General features: G+C 44.6%; 2 protein-coding genes across 4 annotated transcripts; one reads left to right on the top strand and one right to left on the bottom strand.

Annotated features, from left to right (window-relative positions):
- Nucleotides 1–60: 60 nt before the first annotated feature.
- LOC105278521 (3'-5' RNA helicase YTHDC2) lies at nt 61–6,002 on the bottom strand. 3 transcript variants are annotated; one of them, XM_011337671.3, is made up of 8 exons: nt 5,731–6,002; nt 5,152–5,363; nt 4,858–5,051; nt 2,626–4,711; nt 2,136–2,522; nt 1,799–2,049; nt 1,388–1,728; nt 61–1,311 (listed from the first exon to the last, which is right to left on the bottom strand). In XM_011337671.3, exons 2-8 carry the CDS (start codon nt 5,343–5,345, stop codon nt 1,300–1,302), a joined length of 3,465 nt encoding a protein of 1,154 aa, XP_011335973.2. In that variant the 5' UTR covers nt 5,346–5,363; nt 5,731–6,002; the 3' UTR covers nt 61–1,299. The 3 variants fall into 3 exon arrangements, with proteins under 3 accessions (XP_011335973.2, XP_011335974.2, XP_026824127.1); XM_011337672.3 differs by having other exon boundaries at nt 1,388–1,725; nt 5,731–6,001; XM_026968326.1 differs by lacking the exon at nt 5,731–6,002 and adding an exon at nt 5,428–5,707.
- A 2,660-nt stretch (nt 6,003–8,662) lies between these two features.
- LOC105278525 (transmembrane and TPR repeat-containing protein CG4050) lies at nt 8,663–13,501 on the top strand. The gene is made up of 13 exons (XM_011337676.3): nt 8,663–8,854; nt 9,469–9,605; nt 9,798–9,879; nt 9,992–10,091; nt 10,165–10,280; nt 10,374–10,546; nt 10,625–10,880; nt 11,078–11,226; nt 11,336–11,648; nt 11,724–12,014; nt 12,152–12,334; nt 12,413–12,697; nt 12,794–13,501. Exons 1-13 carry the CDS (start codon nt 8,663–8,665, stop codon nt 13,499–13,501), a joined length of 2,985 nt encoding a protein of 994 aa, XP_011335978.1.
- The last annotated feature ends 5,482 nt before the right edge of the window (nt 13,502–18,983 follow it).

The following is an 18,983-nucleotide window of genomic DNA, read 5'->3' as shown; positions in this document are numbered from 1 at the left end:
GCAGCGAATGCAATCCGCGTAAATGAAACAAAAATTATACACATATTAATGGAAGACTGATTTTTTTCTACTAGTTTTTATTATATATTAGTTTCATTCTTACATTGGCCAGTGTTACAATTCATTTAAAGCTCACTGATGTTGTGTCGTAGCTTCATTTGCCTAGTGACAGTAACTGTTACAAATTATAATATAAAAAAAAACGTTTACATTGGGAAAAACATCATCGAACTAAGATAAAATAAAAAAACCTTATCTGCATTTTGTGACATCAAATTTTCATCGAAATAAAACTTGTGTTAAGAAATCGATGAATAATGTTAAATAATATAAAATAAATATTTAATGATTGTATACCCCCCACCGTAATGTGTAATAAAAAATCATGTGCGCGTGTGCGCATATACATATATATGACACACATATAACATAGATAGAAGGGAGTGTCATTAATTCAGTTTGTTTCTTTTAAACAATAATCGAAGCTTCCAAGCTGCAACACTGCACAAAAATTATCCTACGTGACATATGTATACGTATAACGCAACGAGACGGATTATCCTGCAATCTACGCAATTGCCACTTAATATTTAACAGTAATTTTCACAAACTAGTGAGTAGTTTTTTTTTCTTCAATGCAACGCACGTTATCGCACCGTACAAAATGTAGTTAAGTTGCGCAAGTTTAGTGCCTATGCAATATATCATATATTTCTTTAAGATACGCAGGTTCGAGGCCTATTTACACACTCCCGGACTGGAAACCCGATTGGGATGTGTTTCCGATTGTTTCGCGCAACGTGCAACGTCAAAGTTCGACACCTGTCACGATTCTGACAGACCCGTCGCGGGGAGATATGTGCTTCGACCTCGACGCAATTAATTAACTAACATTACATCAACCATACACCCTTTTACATTTACCTCTCTTTGTAGGGAATAACAAAAGAATGTTCTACCGTGATGAAAGATGGATCCTAGACTATAACTTGGAGAATAAAGGCGCTACGGACTGGAGCATGAGTATTAGCGTAAAACGTATCACTCTAAAAGTCTTCGTTAATACTGAAAATCAGAACACAATATTTATCAAACACATCGTCCAATGAATATTCATAGCTGCACATTCATAGCCCTGTATCGGCTCTATAAACACTCGCTATTGACAGAAGAATCGCTCAGATACATCATCATAGCATTACGAATATACGGCGGTTTTAGACGCTAAAATCTGCGATTGCGATTGTACAAACGCGAGTCACGGATTGCACGTGACAGTGCGAGCGATCTCTCCTTGCTTTAGAAGTATTTCTGAAAATGCATAGATCGTGTTAAAATTCGCCTGATGTGGCCTATATTGTACAAGCAACATTGAACAAGGGCTTACCTCTGGATGATCGTCTCCCCTGACGTTTGCAGGATAGTAATCGACAATCAGCGGTCGTGGTCGCTGGCCGATCCCGGTCGGCTGCTGGAGGCCACACGCCTGCTCCTCGTTCGTTATTACAGTCACCAGAGTGTTGATCACCTTCTCGTCTAACGCCGACATGGCCTTGTTCGGCGTCTTCATGCGCCTGAGGAATAGGGCGTTCCACTTCTGCCGTAGATTCAGGAACAACTGCGCCGTTTCCGGGTCGAGCTTGAACACTACCCAGTCGTCGAGTTTGAAAATGGTCCCCTCGTGAGACTCGTCGACCTCCGAATCCGACTCGCTCTCCAACACAGCTGCTAAATCAAAATCATCCGTGTTCCATTATGTCAATAATGATATCACGCACATGTGGGTGATGTTACTTACACTCAGCCTCGTAAAGCACATCCATCGGCAGTCTAGCTGGTCCGCTGAACAACGCGACGGTCAACGGGTTAACCAGTGTGACGACCTTCACGTGGCAGAAGCGTCCCGTACGGCTCATCTCCTCGTAGAGCAGCCAATCGCACGGCAAGGTCTGCACGTTGGCCGCATGCGTTTGCGCGGATGTCATCCGCGGGGACTTCGGGTTGTCCCTTAAAGTCGACGAAGGATGGAAAAACACCTTGACCTCTTTTCTGCGAGGAACAAAGCACAAGAGACAATGTTACACGTTCGTCCACGCGTCAGAAAATTCTGTTGACCGAGGAAAACGTGTACGTACTGCGTTCGCAACTGCATGTGCTCTCGATCGACACGGATCAGATTGGGATACAGGCCCGCCGTTAGGGCCGCTTTCACGACGGCCCAGTTTTCCGAATTTGTATTCAGATCCCGGATATCACCGGGACTGCGAGCCCTGACGAATCCGGAGGCGCGCAGCTGGCCGAGAAGCTGTGTTCGCATGCCGACCACCATCTCCATCACGGGGGCGGAGATGAAATTCTTCTCGCAGAAAGCGCGCTCCTTACCGGTCGCCCTGGCATTCTGCCAACCCTGGAACGCGCGTAGCACCACCATGTGATCCGAGTACGTGCCGGTGGCGAATTTCTTTCGCGCCGCGGCCAGCGCTCGCTTCTGCGACGGTTGTGACGGCAGTATGAAAGGATCCCTGCAATCGTTCATTTCGTAAGGAACGAATAATCATCACACGGCAATGAATGTATGCGAAATAATTGTGGTGCGTCATATGTAGCATCCAGATCTATACCTACTTGTACGCTAAACTACAAACGATAGTCAAAATGGGATCCAAACATTTCAGGACCACCGCATACAGCAGCATCTTCCCGAGTCTCGGCTCGATTGGCAGATCCAGCAGGTGACTGCCCAGTTCGGTTAAGTCTTCCCACGGGTCCAGCGCGTCGATTGTCTTCAATAATTGAACCGCGTTTCTGGTCACCACATTGGACGGCGGCTCCAACGCTTTGTCCAGAAATTCAGCAATCGGAGTGTTTCCCGGCGTCAGGTGCTTCGTGTACAGACAGAGTTCTTGCAATGGTAATCGAAGGATCTCTGGCGTCTGATAAAGCTGCATGCTGTTAAAACGGACCGACGAGAATAGACGGTAACAGATCCCGCGTTTGCATCTGCCGGCTCTGCCCTTCCGCTGTTTCGCGCACGCCTGAGATATCCAGTTGGAGTTGAGCGTGCACACGTTCGATATCGCGTCGAAAGATTTCTCCTTCACCTTGCCGGAATCGATGACGTACACGACATCGTCGATCGTGATGCTCGTCTCCGCGATGTTCGTCGAGAGGATAATCTTCCGCGTGCCTTGAGGACTGGGTTTGAACACCTTCTTCTGATCGCAGGTCTGCATGTTCGAGTGAAGAATGTAGAGATTATAGCGCAAGCCTTGGTTCATCTTCTTCTCGTCCGCGTTGATTCTCTCCCGCATCGTCACTATGTCATCGTATCCCGGAAGGAATATCAGAATAGAGCCGGGAGGCATTTTCAGGTGAATGTAGATGACCAGCTCTAACAGCAGATCGTAATCGATGTTGTCGTCGTTGAACGTGTGATGATATATATCGAGCAGCATCTTGTCCTCGTCGGAAAGCGACGTGCCGGCGACGTCTGTGAGCTCGTTGCTTGACGCGGCGCAATCGTACGTCTTCATGTAAGCCTCGATCAGCTCGGCGCACTCGGTGTGATTTCGGCTCTTCGCCCAATCCAGCGCGATCCAATCGTTGGCGGCTTTCAGATTGAGGTTCGCGCCCAGATTCAACAGCTGCTCCGTCGTGTTTATGCAGCCTCTGGCCGCGGCGGCCATCAGCGGCGTTATGGAGGTCTCCGAGTGCTGATAGTCCACGGAGACGTTTTCCGACAGTATGAAGTGCAGGAGTTGCGCGAAGTTGTCATCTCTACCGTTCACCCAGGCGTCGAAGATGCTCTTGTCCATTTCCTCTATCAGCCAGGGCTCCAGTTGGACCTTCTCCGGTATGGGATCACTCTGCTCAGCCAAGATCGGCGCTGGCAGCAGGCTTTTCTCGTTCTCGGTGCTTCTACTGGAAAGCTGCGGCTCGTACTGTTTCCAGGACTCCAGAGTCTTCTGTTTGTCCTTCCACTTTAAGAAGTCCTTCTTCATCCCGAGCATCTCCTTCGTCATGTAACCGGTCATCTTTAAGATATCCTCCAGGAAGTACATGTCCACGTCATATGATTGACCTGGGACGTTCACGATGGTACACTTGTTGAAGTATTTAACGAAAATGCTAGTGTCCATGGTGGCGCTCATAAGTATCAATTTCAGGGAATGATATTTCACCAACGCGTCTTTCAGGGCTATCAACAGGAAGTCGCAGAATCTGTCTCGTTCGTGGACCTCGTCGACGATGATGTGCGTGAGAGTGCTCAGGGCGGAGTCGCCACCCATCAAGGTTCGAAGCAACACGCCGTTCGTGCAATACGTCAAGAGGGTTTTCAGTGCCACTCTGCTCTCCAGTCTGATCTGATAACCGAACGTCTGGCCGATCTTCTCGTCCCTTTCGAACGCCACTCTCTCAGCCACCGACACCGCCGACAAGCGTCTCGGCTGCGTGCAGATGATCCTGCACGCCTGATGCTTCTGCTGGTAGTGCTCGAGGATGTACTGCGGTACCTGCGTGGTCTTGCCGCAGCCCGTCTCACCCGCGATTATGACAACCTGATAATTGTTCAACGCGCTAACAATCTCCTCCTGCGCGTTGAAAATCGGCAGGGACTTGCGATAATGCAACACGTCGAAGTTGGTCTTCAGCTGAGGCACCTGCGGAATGCTGTTGTTCAGCCTGCCCATCGCTTTGGAGTTTGTATTTACTGCACAGATAAGATATTTTCATTAGTTTTCACTAAGCAAGTTGTAAAATAAGTTTGTAAAATAATGATATCATGTGCATTGTATTTTATAATTTTCAGATTAAATAAACGTATTCTATCAAGCTGTCAAGATGTCCGCTGTATACCATCATTATTGAGAGGACGTTCCCTCTCAGTTGGAGGCAGCAAATCTTGACATTCCTTATGATTCAGCGGAAAAGTCTGCATCAAGTTACATATGCTCTGCTTGGAAGTCTTTTGCAACTTTATCACAGCATCAGCTTGCACTATCGTTGAGCCCTCTCTCTTGTACACCGTCAAAAATCGATTTATACCCTTTCTGTGAAATGTAGAATATTATTGGAATATTAAATGTAGAATATTATTATAAAAATCCTAAATAAAAATCTGGAGGTGATTAACGCATTATCTGGCATTACCCTCGACTTTTTGACTTGAGGCCGAGTCCTCTAGCAAGTTCATGAATATAAGCTCTCTCCTCTGACGTATACGACGATGGAAACTCCAATTCCTTTTGATCCTCAGTATCCAGTAGCTTCTTTACAGTTAAATTCACTGCGATTCTAGTGTCCTCTCCTATGGGACAGTGCTTTTGTTGCTTTCTGCGCGGCATGATGAGTGCTTAGACCATCTGTCACCAACAAAATTAATCAATTGAGTCGATCAATCAGCACCTGAGTCTTCTTAATTTTTACCTCTGGATTTCTTTAGTCTACAATGATGTCAAGTCTGCAAGTCTTTAGCTTGCGAAATGTTTGCTGACCTCTATGAAATGCTAAAGATGTAAACTGCTTGTGCGACAAAGAAACCGAGCTCATAAAATGCTGACAACAGTTACATATTCAATCAACATTTGATCATGATGCAGAAAAAATTTCTAATGCGAATAAAATATACAGTTCGAGAACCCGGATTACTCTGAAACACCTTCATTCCTCCAACAAATAAATAAAAAAAAGACAAACGACTCTGCCTGACTGTCCCTATCTCTCTCTTACCAATTTAGAGCAACGCACGTAGAAGGGCATGTATGCTGCTCCAATATGAAGATTTGCTCGCACTGGTTTCAATAATGTCGCATCCGAAAATACGTTCGCACCGCGGACCTCACGTTCGATCACTTCGCAAGAGGATACATTTGTATCCTAAAGAAATCCGTTAAGAAAAAATCGAGCGAAACGATTTCGCGCTAACGCGAGAAATAAACGTTCGCCAGCGGTAAAGCGATATTTATGTCTGGAGTGGCAACGGCCATCAGCTCCACCTGCATTTCATTTTTGCGGATCGTTACGCGCGAATTATTCGACGATGCAATCGGGATTATTGCAGGTTATTTCTCATTTTCTCTTTATACTTTTATCCCTTTTATTTTAAACATTAGAATTATGATGTTTCAGCCAAGGAAGCGTTTCGAAGTTCTTCGTCTACGTCTTCAACAATTTGTATTGATTATCTTCGAAGATCTTGTTTGTTTTAATATATTTGCAAATTATATTCATTAATTTTTAACAAAAATATAAAGTTATTAATAACATAATTTTTATTCATTTTTATCGTAAATGAAATTTTAGTTGTCTTGCTGTTATTACATTGCTTATAAATAAAAATTTATATACTTTGCCAAATGGTACGTACTATTTGCGAATAAAAAGTTTATTCAATATGCCATTGGATCGTAAAGACGTAAAGACAAAAGAGAAAAAGCATTTTCTAAGTCCTTATTGAATTATATTACTTGAAAAAATTTTTATTTGATACGTTATTAACATATTATATTTAAGAATAAAATTACTAACCAGAGTTATTGACTCGTACTACTACCTCAATTTCGATCTGTAGCGAGCGTATTATTTATTTGATTATTATGCTACATTTAAGGCAGTTTTAACGCACGAGGAACTATTACAACATTTCGGTTTAGGTGAAAATATATAAAGATGCTGACTTTATTTAATACAGACTAGAACTGATTACTTAATGCACGTGTGACTTAAAGCGCGAGCAATTAGCTTCTCCTTGTTCTCTGATTCCTTCCAAGGCTCTCCATCTCGGTATTCGTGCTGCCCTCTCATTGGTCGGGCTAGTTCTGCCTTGTACTCCTTAGATGCCGCCACAGATCGAAGACAGTGGAGGCTCGTAGCGGAGATTTTTGGAACTAATTTCTGGAATTAAATTTAAAGCGACTGTAGTTCCAACGGGTCAGTTCTAACAGATGACGCCTTATTCGAGCGTTAGCTTGAAAAATTTAATTTAATACTGAAAATTAGTTCCAAAAATGTCCGAGCCTCCATTGTTTTTGCTACTGTAAAATGGGATAATAATACGTTCCAATAGTGGGTCAGAAATAATTTTTTTTTTCATGATATGATTGTACGAAAATAATGAGAGAGACATAGTTTTATTATTTATATATATTATATATATTACTGAATGAGACATTAAGATCTTTTACCAGCGCACATACTTTTTATAAATATTCTGTTATAAAGGATTGATAAAAAATTAATAAAAATAAATTTTTATATATAATATAAATTTATTTATATTCAATATAGTCAATACATATATAATTATTTGTAAATTATCTAAGAATTAGATTAAAAATTATGAAAAATTTGCAGCACAAGTAACTTTAATCGATTTTTTACTTATTATTGTGTGGTACGTAACACACACACACACACACACACACACACACACACACACACACACACACACACACACACCGCGCGCGCGCGCGCAGTGTTTCTTAATAATAATTACGTGTATAAAAAATTTATAATAAAAAAAAAACACGAAAACGTAATAAAATCAGTTTCAGTATTACAAAGCTATGTTGCAAAAATTAAGAAAAAATAATTTTACTTTCAAAATGAATTATATTTTTATCGGATTCAATCAGATTATTCATGATATCACTATAAAGAAAACAAGATTGTTCGGTTCCTATTTCATACGATAACGATTCCTACCCAGAAACTGATTAGCACTTTGTCTTTTTGTACATCGTTTTCTTTATCTATATCAAAAACCTGTTCAAAACAGGTCCCGTCGAAACAAAAAGGCAAATTGGATGCTTTCTTTAAACTACACTAAAGCTTTCTTTAAACTAAACCACACTCTCAGTAAAAATAGAAGACTAAAATTATAACATTATCGTAATGAAGTAATCAGAAATAAATAATAAATTAGAAAATTATTCAGGAGGTCCACGAAGCACATGAATTCACGCTGTCCGCCTCGGACGAAGCGGCGACGCCGACAGCGCTGACGTCGCGGCGCGATTGTGCGCATTGAAAGACCGCTGTTTGACAGCTCGATCGTAGTGGTTGCGCGGTGCCTGTGTGCGCTCGCGGTGATAACGAGTATTCTTGTGCCGCGTATCCTAGTTTCGTTGACGCGTAATCCTCACACACGATCACAGAAAGTGAGAGAGGACCCGGAGACGGACGGAACAACGGGTGACCGTGAGAAGAAAACTCGCTGGTAACTCTCCGGAGCGCAGTGTGCTTCACCGGTGCGACGACCATGTCGGCGACGCTGCGACGCGGTTCCTCGGCTCGCCGGCACTCGCGCTGGTGCCTGGCCGCGGCGCATCCGGACCAGTTGTGATGTGCCCGAAAGTGGACGTGGCTACGCGGTCGACGTGCGTGGAAATGACAGTCGTGCGTCTCTCGTGGAGCTCCAACAGTTAAGAGTATCGTAGAGTGTCACGAGAGCAAGAGCAACAGAGAGAGAGAACGAGAAAGAGAGGGAGAGAGTAAGAGAAAGAAGAGAGCGAAGGCGAGAAAAGGAGGAGGGGTAGGAGAACGCGAGCGAGCGAGAGGGAACGCAGGTGAACGTTCTTCCTTCCTTCCGTTCCCGGCGGTACCGCGGGGATACCGCGCGAAAGAAACGAAAGGCGGCCGGCCGATCGATGTGTCATTTGTGATGGGAGTGCCGGCGCGGGGAGCACTCGCGGCGATCGTGGCTATAACCGCGTTCGCCGTGTACCTCAACAGCCTCAGCTGCGGCTTCGTCTTCGACGACATCTCGGCGATTAAGGACAACCGCGATCTCAGGCCGCACACGCCCCTTAAGAATGTCTTCTACAACGACTTCTGGGGCACCCCGATGCACAAGGTGCGATAGGGAGAGAGAGAGAGAGAGAAGGAGAGTGAGAGAAAGAGAAAAGAGACATCCGTGAGGGAAGGGGTCCACCCCCTCAGCCCATTGCTGGAGGACGCGCGTTCGAGATCCTCCCCCTCTCACTTCTTCCCTCACGCCCCTATAGACGGCCCCCCTGCGTATTGATCCGCAAGCGTCCTGTCCATTTCATCCCAATCCGATCCCCCTCGTTCTGTCTTCCGTTTTCCACCGTCTCTTCCTCGTCCGTCTCCTCACTTGCGCTTGTCCGAGGACCCGTGGAGGGAGAATCGATGTGATTCTGGAAATTTCAGATTTTTACATTTCATCAATTCCGCGCGAAAATGATCTCCATATTTAATCTAGATGATTGGGACAAATGTTGGATCTTTTTTGTTTTTACCTGTTTGGTAAAATCGATATCGCCGAGATTCCGTTTAATTTCGAGGATCTCGAAACAGATATATAATTCTGAGAAATTCGTTATTTGAAGAATACATTTGTTTATGTGGGTTCCTCACGTTTGTCTCTCGATAATAATGTCTCAAAAATAGCACGTCAACTGCTCCAAATTAATCGACTGTTTCCTCCTCTCGTTCTATTTCAAACAGGAACAATCGCACAAATCTTACAGACCTCTTTGCGTTCTCACATTCCGATGGAATTACCTGATTCATCAGCTAGATCCCACAGGATACCACCTGCTAAATGTTATTCTACATGTTGGAGTATGCCTATTATATTTCAGGTTTGTCACCCTCCATGTTTTTACATTATTGAGCAGAAAATTATAGATAATTATAGAAAATTATATCTCTATGGAATGTTCTATAATTAAACAAAACGTTCGCAAAATGCAGTTTGTAGAAAAAAATTTGCAAGAAGAAAGATTGTTTACAGAAATAATTTACTTATTTATTTATTTATCTATTTATTATAGGACCTGTTTGATGTTTCTACCGGATGCAACAAGTTTTGTGTCATCCTTATTCTTTGCTGTGCATCCTATTCACACAGAAGCAGTATGTAAAATAGCCTCAGAAAAGCGTCACTTGCGATTTATTATTATATATCTACAAACGATAAACTTATTCTGAAAATTAATGATAAACACGACTATAATTCGATTCCCAGGTCACAGGCGTAGTTGGTAGGGCAGAGACTTTGTCCTCCTTATTTTACCTGGCAGCTTTAATCACGTACACTAAGTGTTGCAAGAGCAAACGATCTACAGGTAATAACAAATCCCATCGAATCCGAAACGATTCACTCTGCAACACCACATAACGTATATCCGATGTTCACAGGGTGGAAGTCCTTGATATTATCTATGTTTTTTGTATTTACCGCGATGTTGTGCAAGGAACAAGGAATCACAGCCACTGCAGTTTGCGTACTCTATGAGATTTTTGTTGTACAGAAGGTAAAGTGATCTTCAAGTGAAGTGCCTCGTGAATCCCACACTTGGTTCACACGGTAAAATTGCATATCTATCTGCGAATATCTTTTTGTTCAGGTCAGAGCGAGGGATATTTTCTTAGCACTAAAGTCGGCTTTCGGTGGTAATAAAATTTCGCCCGCGTGGTCGGGCGAGGGTACGAAACGCCTGACCGCCCTCACACTTGTTACATTTAGCCTGCTTATCCTGCGGTTGCACATTATGGGCTCGAAATTGCCTGTATTTACCAGGTATCATTTATGGGCGCTGGGTATATTACAATTTGCATATAATTTCCGTATCAATCAATGATGATATATACCATTTAGATTCGACAATCCCGCGTCGGTTGCCACGACCCCGACGAGGCAACTCACGTACAATTATCTCGCCGCGGTGAATCTCAGACTGCTGTTTCTTCCGAGTGACTTGTGCTGCGACTGGACGATGGGCACAATACCGCTGGTGGAGAGCTTCGCCGACGTCCGCAATCTCGCGACCCTCGTCACTCACGGGGCCGTCCTGGGACTCCTCGTGACGGCCGTCGTAACGCGCAGCAGGCAAACGTCGGTCATCCTCATCATGGTCAGTGGAGAAACGCTGCGAAAATAGATCTGGATGTAATCGGAGACGTTAAATAACCGTGTGACGATTAATCGTGTCCGTCGGAATGAGAAAAACCATAATATTGCACGCATGTACTACCAGAAATTTTCATCACTTAAATCCTACAATTAACAGCACTAATGATTAACATTTCGCAAAACAATATGCACTCGCAGAGTCTGGCTATGATGATTCTGCCCTTCCTACCCGCGTCGAACCTTTTCTTCCCGGTCGGATTTGTGATCGCCGAAAGGGTGCTGTACGCTCCCTCCATGGGGTTTTGCATGCTTATCGGATACGGATGGAGCATTTTGATGGACAAGAAGTGAGTGATCCGAATCCGGATGACACAAATGAGTGAACGTAATTCATTCTGCGATTGATTATGGCCCGCAATAAAGGGGATTCCTCACGCAGATATCTGTTCGTTTCAGATGCAAAAAGCTGGTGCTGCTTCTATTGGTGACGCTTCTAGCGGCGCACACGTCGAAGACATACATCAGGAATTACGACTGGTTGGACGAGTACTCGATATTCATGTCCGGCTTGAAGGTGAATGATAGGAACGCCAAACTGTTCAACAACGTAGGCCACGCGTTGGAGAGTCAGGGTCGCTTTAAAGAGGCGCTAAATTTCTTCAACATGGCCGTGCAGGTCCAGGGAGACGATATCGGAGCGCACATCAATGTCGGACGAACTTACAATCATCTGAAAATGTTCAAGGAAGCCGAAGACGCGTATCTGAAGGTAATGTTGACAAATGTTCTTACGCGAACTTGTCTTTTTGACGAAACTTATCTCTAAATACTCTGCTTCTTCTAGGCCAAGTCGTTACTGCCAAAAGCGAAACCGGGAGAGTCTTACCAAGCACGCATAGCACCGAATCACTTGAATGTGTTTGTTAATCTGGCCAATTTGATAGCGAAGAACGCGACTAGATTGGAGGAGGCTGATTTGCTGTACCGGCAGGCGATCAGTATGCGCGCGGACTATACCCAAGCGTACATTAATCGCGGCGACGTCCTGATCAAACTGAATCGCACGAAGGAGGCCCAGGAGGTTTACGAACGAGCGCTGTTTTACGACAGCAATAATCCAGACATCTACTATAACGTAAGCATCTCGAATTGTCGAGATTGCGTTGTAACGCAAACAGACACGTAATCACGTTTTATGAAGCGACAGAACAGTCGACCCGCGATAACGTCAGAGAAAAAGGTCCCAAGATTGAACGGTTAAAACTTTCACAGCTCGGTGTCGTGTTCCTGGAGCAAGGAAAGGCCTCTCAAGCTCTGGCGTACTTGGACAAGGCGTTAGAATTCGATCCAGAGCACGAACAGGCCTTGCTGAATTCCGCTATACTGCTGCAAGAGCTGGGACGCGCGGAATTACGTAAAGTAGCTAGGGAGAGACTGCTGAAGCTTCTACGGAAGGTAACTACTGCTCTTTTTTCACACACTAAAATCATAATTGTTAACTTGAATTTTCACATGTATCTCGCTCGGTTACAGGATTCGAACAACGAGCGCGTGCATTTTAATCTGGGAATGCTGGCCATGGACGATCACGACAGCGGCGACGCGGAGCGCTGGTTCCGCAATGCCGTTGCGCTGAAGGAGGACTTCCGCTCGGCGCTGTTCAATCTCGCGCTGTTGCTGGCGGACGAGCAGCGTCCGCTCGAAGCGGCGCCGTTCCTCAACCAACTTGTCAGGTTCCATCCGGATCACGTGAAAGGCCTAATCCTACTGGGAGATATCTACATCAATAATATAAAGGATCTAGATGCCGCGGAAAATGTAAGATAACGCCTGTTAAATTCGCCTCCGTCGAATCTCGCTTTTCGCGAGGAATGATAGTCAATTCTCTAACATACAATCGCGTTTACGTTTCAGTGTTATCGCAGAATACTGCAACTGGATCCCACCAACGTTCAAGGCTTGCACAATCTGTGCGTCGTGATGGTGGAACGAGGCAAACTGAATCAGGCGGCGCAGTGCCTGGAACGCGCCGCCGCCCTGGCTCCGCATCAGGATTATGTGCAGAGACACCTCTCGATTGTACGCAATCGCATCAACAAGGAGTCGGTGGACGACACCGATGTCTTCGACGACTCGTTTTGGAGCAGCAACACCAAGGATAAGCCGTTCAACGCGGAAACATCAAACGGACAGTTTCTACAGAGGAAGACTGACTCGGTGTTTGCGAACCACGCGGCGGTCCACAATCACATAGGCAGTAAGCAAAGCAATACCGACTCCCTGAATAATCACATGATACACTTGAAGGGTCCATCGAAACCGGCTCGTGCGATCAGCAACGTCGCCAGCAGTGATAGCACCACCGAGACGAAGGACGGACAGCAGACTGCCAAGCAAACGGTCCCCGAATTGAGCAACATCGTGGAACCTACGACGGACAGGGTCTTCGACAGGATAATAAGCGCGGACGTGACGAAGCTGAATATCCAAACACAGGAACGTGGTGGCGCGAAACACGCGAATCCCGATCAATTTAATCGGAGCGCCGCCGCCGCCGCCGCCGCGGTGGTCGGCAGCAAGCAAGGGATCCCGAAACAGACAAAGGACAGCGCATTGTCATAGTATTACCGTAAACAGAAACCCGCCGAATACTGTAAAGTTATGCATATAACAAATGGTTATGGTGGTACAGTCATATAGAGCTAATGTGTGAATATAAAATGAATACAGAGTATTGTTTTATATGCTGTATAAAAATAGGACGTTTTATAAAATATATTTAAAAGAGCCGTGCGTTCTCTGTTTAAGTCCCGTTGTTCTCGTTTTCCCATTTCTCAATTCCTTTTTGCGTCATTTTCGAACAATTGTAACAGTAATTGTGTAATCTATATAGTTTTAGTTAATCTTATATATTGTATATACATATATATGTATATATTTCAAAATTTGATTTTAAAAAGAACTTTATAAAAATACGATTTTATAATCGCAACATTTCAATTATAACTGTGTAGATATAAAAAGTGATGTGGAATTCGGATTGCAGCGTAACAATTATAGTATAAATTAAAATGTTATCAATTTCCACATTTCATAGTACGTATATGTCTGATATGTTTTATAGAAATATAGATATAATTTATTTTTATCATCATTTTTCCATTGATGCACGCGCGTGTAAAATTTATTCGAAAGGTCATCGTCCGATCGTCAATTTAGTCCATGCATTACCTGCAACTTATTATCGATTGCAGCACGAAAGCAAGCCGTTGCGGGTTGCAAAGCGGCAAAGTAATGAATCAAGCTGGCGGCTTTCATGTTCATCGGATGCCAGGCTGCTGAAACATCAGGCGGCGTGCATATAAAAGTTACAAGACTTTTACCCTATCACGCCCCTCACCCACGAACTAAACGTATTAACGTGCCGGTGTGTGTAACGTAACGTTAAAAAACTCCGCCCGATAAATATGGAAATGAAAACGCGGAGTTTCTAATGTACAGGGTGCCTGCGAATTACCCGAATTAATTTCCTCCTGATATTTTCTAACTAGCGAAAATAACATGGTAGTAGCCATTTTCTTTTTTCTCTTAAGTCTCATTGTATACATATCATAATACATATCATAATTTTTTGATCTTCTTGAAATATTCTTAATTTTATTCGACATATCAATTTTCGAAGAAATGAAGTTTTTTAGTGCCAAAATTTCATGTTCCACTTTCTCAAAACTTCATGCTTATTCCACAATGAAAAGTTCGCAAGTTTTATTCGCGAAGACTAGGTAGAAGAATATCAAGTCTTTCGGACTTATTCGTACGAATCACGCCATTTTTGGCATGTAGTTATTTTGGAGATATTTTGGAACAGTTTTTTTCGTTCCAAGTCATGCAAAATTTCATGCAAAATTCTAAGGTGATATCAAGTTCATCTCTGAATATTGCGATCAACGTAAAAATGATTATCGAAGAAGAACGCGTTATTCCCATCCAGCTGGAGCAGCGTTGGTGAACGGCGCGCATGTGAGGACGATATCGGTTGACACCTCACCAACGAAATTTACCGCGCCTCGATATTAGAATCTAAATAAGGAACAGCTAAATTAGATTCCGTATCGCCTGCGAAATCCGCTGATCGACCGAATGAAAACTGGTAACTGGACGTGAAGGTTAACGCATTAATCGACCTCGAGACGACCGTTCTTGCCGTTCGGACCGACCGACTTTGCGGCGCGACGTCCAGGAAGCTCCAAGATGCTCGTTAACCCATTATAGCTCGCCAGATCCTGTTCTAATCGAAAACAGTGTCCTTGGCAAGTCACGGCGACTTAGCTCGAGCACCCGTGAAAGCGTCGCGACGTCGATACCCCATTAAAAATTCGATCCCATTTCGGAGCCCGCGGCCGCCCACCTCGGGAGGGCGAGAGGTTTTCGACCCAGCGATTCCAAAGTGACACGAAGAAGAACGTCTCATTTTCAGCGACGAGCTGCGGATAATTAGAATGAAGCATACCCTCCGCCGCGACAATACGGAGAGATCTAAAAGACGTTCCAATAAAGACGCCTCTAAGAGGTGTCAATCGGTATCAATGATGCCGCATCGTTAAGTACGAAGTCGCAGTTCTAGGTCAATTAAGCATACGCGCTGCAACAAGTACGGCACTCAGGCTAAAGTAGCAAAGAGTCACTTTTAAGTCACACATCAAGTGCCGACTTGATACTTGACACGAGAAAATTCCCTGAGATGTGTCTGAGATGAGGCAGGTGCGTCAGTGTCAGACAAAGGATAAACGATCTACTTGAACATTCTTCTATAAATGTGTTGCATGCAACATTTTTCTTAATTATAATATTTTACTAACCAACTATTTCATTCTGCATTTCACAAGATATTTCGTGGAATTTGCAGGTGCAGTCGTCAATTATTGTCCTCAGGTAAGCCGAGGAGATGCTATCTATAAGCATACACGGTGCCCGACTGAAATATATTCAGCGTTCCAAGTTATTCAGATACAGTGAAAGTTATATAACTATACTATGGAAAACTCTGCAGGTTGCTCCGGCTTGACGTCATCGAGCGTGATTTCCGTCGAACGTAGGGAGAGAGAGAGAGAGAGAGAGAGAGAGAGAGAGAGAGAGAGAGAGAGAAGAAATAAAGACGGAGCGCGGCGCGGCCCTTCGAGACACCGTGGACCGAAATCGCCGGCCGGCGCGAGGGTGCAAAATGAGGGTGTCGGGGGACAGTTCACGCTTGACCGCACGCCCTTCCGTATGCAGGCGCGGCATTAGCCGCGTGCCGCGGCGATTAAGGAAAGCTGACAAGCCAAGTAAACGCTTAATGAACACGTCTCCGCTGCTCAGTATTACCACTGGCGAGCTCAGAGCTTTATAAGGGAGGCGGCCGCCTTTTCGGCTACCACAAGACGCACACGCATCATCGAGGAACAATCGCCAGCACGTGGACATGGTAAGTACACGCCGACCTTTCGCCAGCCTTTGCCCTGCACGAGAAAGAGAGAGAGAGAGAAGGGACGACGACGCTCGCTGCACCACACCATAAGGGAGCACGCACGTACGCATGTAAGCACGTAAGCACGCACGTACGCATGCACGCACGCGTGCACCACACGTACCCACTCTTAATTGCAAATCAAATCAAACGGCAAATGTACGTCCGCGACCGCGTCACGCAGCTCGTTTTGAGGTAGGTCTTTGCGCTTTGCGAGAAGGCACCCTTCTCGCGCGGGAGTATATTCCCTCTGGATTTTTCAAGGGGGTGTATCGAACGGGTGATCTGCGTCGCGCGATAACGTTCTCCCGGGATACTCAAGTTGCATACGTCGATCGGACGTCTTCGATGACGTGATAATGTGATCGGATAAGCTTTTTCACGTCGGTTGGACCGCTGGATCGTGTAGGTGCTCTTCACCGTATGTACGTAGTGTTTCCCCATTGGCCCATCATGTTGTCGAACTCTTAACGCCATTATTTACGAGATATACCTATGTACAGTCTAGTTTTGACTATTGGACGTTAAAACGTGCACTGTGAGCGGTCGAAGTCACCCTCGTGAGATCATCAAAGCTCTCGAGCCGGAAATTGACGTTAATGACTACGCTTACCGTAATTATCCATGCACACGAGAATGCACTTTAATTCTTCTATTTGCGTTTGTTGCTCTCGTCATTGATCTCGTCAGTCCATCGTCTCGTCTCGTTCACTCTGACTTCGTATAACGCATTTAACGCGTCTGCAACTTCGCACTACCTCGCGCGGATAGAAGCTCCTCCCCGTGGTGAATCTTGCGGTACTTCGCGAACTTTTCCCGATATTTATGGCGCAAGCTGCTCGCTCGGGCAATAAATATCGTGCAATGCGCCGTGCGAGTTCTTGCGGACAAATATCAGAGCAAAGCAAAGTACAGTGCTAATGTCACGAGTAAAAGCCACGCTAGCCTTTTATCGATCACGATCGTTGACCGCGTCATACAAAGTGTCCCGGTATTTTTCTCCACGTCCACTGCTCGTCCATTAATCGCAAGTGATCAGGCGTGCAAAAAATTGATAAAAAGACACCCCTTAATGCCACGTATTTTCCATGTCGCGACGAGAATCTCTAAGCGAGACTTTTACTCTGCTACCGGCCGATTTTTATATAGCGCGCTTCTGGCGCATCTGGATGCAATGGCAAATATAACATCGATTCAAGACAAAGGAAGACGGTAAACAAAACCGGTGTACTTCTCGGAACGGAGAACGAACGAGCAGACTAACTTCAGATCCGAACACTTGAGAAACACGAGTTGCGCGAGCGAAGTTGCTCCGGATAAATCTCATCATCTGTGGTGATATTATTTTGTATTTTGTCGCGGATATAATTTTCCCGTGAAAGTTAGAGTGAACGGAGCGGTTCAAGTAGTGCAGAATAGGCGAGAATTAAAAAAGCGAGAAAGGTATGTATGTGTACATACATCCCGCACTACAGCGTGGAAAAAACTTGACCACTGTGGACAAAGCGAGGGATTGCGAGTGGGGTAACGTCACGCGAGCTATACCTGAAGATTCCTCGTATTACCGCAATGCCATACGATTAACTTATCGCTAGATCGGTTCCCTTACATTTCCGAGCTCGTTTCACAAGAAGAAAGAAAGCTCACGGAAGGCTTTCCGTTTCCTCAGTCTAACGAACGCGAACTTTGTTTAATTCTCTCTCTTAATTCTCCCTCGCCGCGGCCGCGGGTGCATTCGTTATCAGAATTAAAATAGTAATTTTTAATTTTAATCTTTCTCTCGGTTTTAAATATTCTTCCGGGCACAAAGGCATCAGATAAGTTGTCGTAAATGTCGTCTGCAAGTACATATTTATTTAAGTGACCGCAATAAAAAGTTTACGAATCGCAAACGACTTCCAATTGCGAGATCAATAAACAATACCTTGAAAATCAACGCAACTATGGAAAAACATGTATTGACGTGAGGATTTGTATTCAACTGTTCTTTTAAAGGAGATTCGTGGAAAATTACGATATCACTTTCGAGGCTCGTCAGACTTTTACGTCTGCATAGAAAAATTCGTCGCCAGTGTCTGATCACGTGCCCAATAATGGGTCCCATTAGGGCTCGGCAAGCCGAGCTGGAAGTAGGACAGTACTTTTCACTCACGAGGACAATTGCCCGTGCCTAGCGTTGCTCCGCTGACTCAATTGCAGGACGAGCGATCGTTTAAGGAGAAGACGGTATCTGCTCGGCACTCTTGTAAAATCTCGAGATCGAAATACGTTGAAGTCTCAAGGAGGACTCTTGCTAAAAACATTAAAAGATTTTGTGCGTTTAGATGGACCGCTCCTGAATTTCTACTCGTGCATCGCGATCGATCATTCATAATCATTCAAAAAATCGTTATATCAAATCGTCATACAATTATTGTATTATACAATTCTAAATCTCACCCTATCATTCTATCACATATAGCCACAAGATAAAAAAAAGATCACCTCGATCGCTCTTCGCAAATTGAACTTCGGAGACGCGCGATTTCTCGCCGTGCCGCCGCTTCATCTGAAACAAACTTCATTTCAACGGGACCTTTGTACTCCAGCCTTTGTGGA

Source organism: Ooceraea biroi, chromosome 1 (genome assembly GCF_003672135.1).
Source record: "Ooceraea biroi isolate clonal line C1 chromosome 1, Obir_v5.4, whole genome shotgun sequence".
NCBI classification, from domain to species: domain Eukaryota; kingdom Metazoa; phylum Arthropoda; class Insecta; order Hymenoptera; family Formicidae; genus Ooceraea; species Ooceraea biroi.
This window is presented reverse-complemented; position numbering and strand designations above follow the sequence as displayed.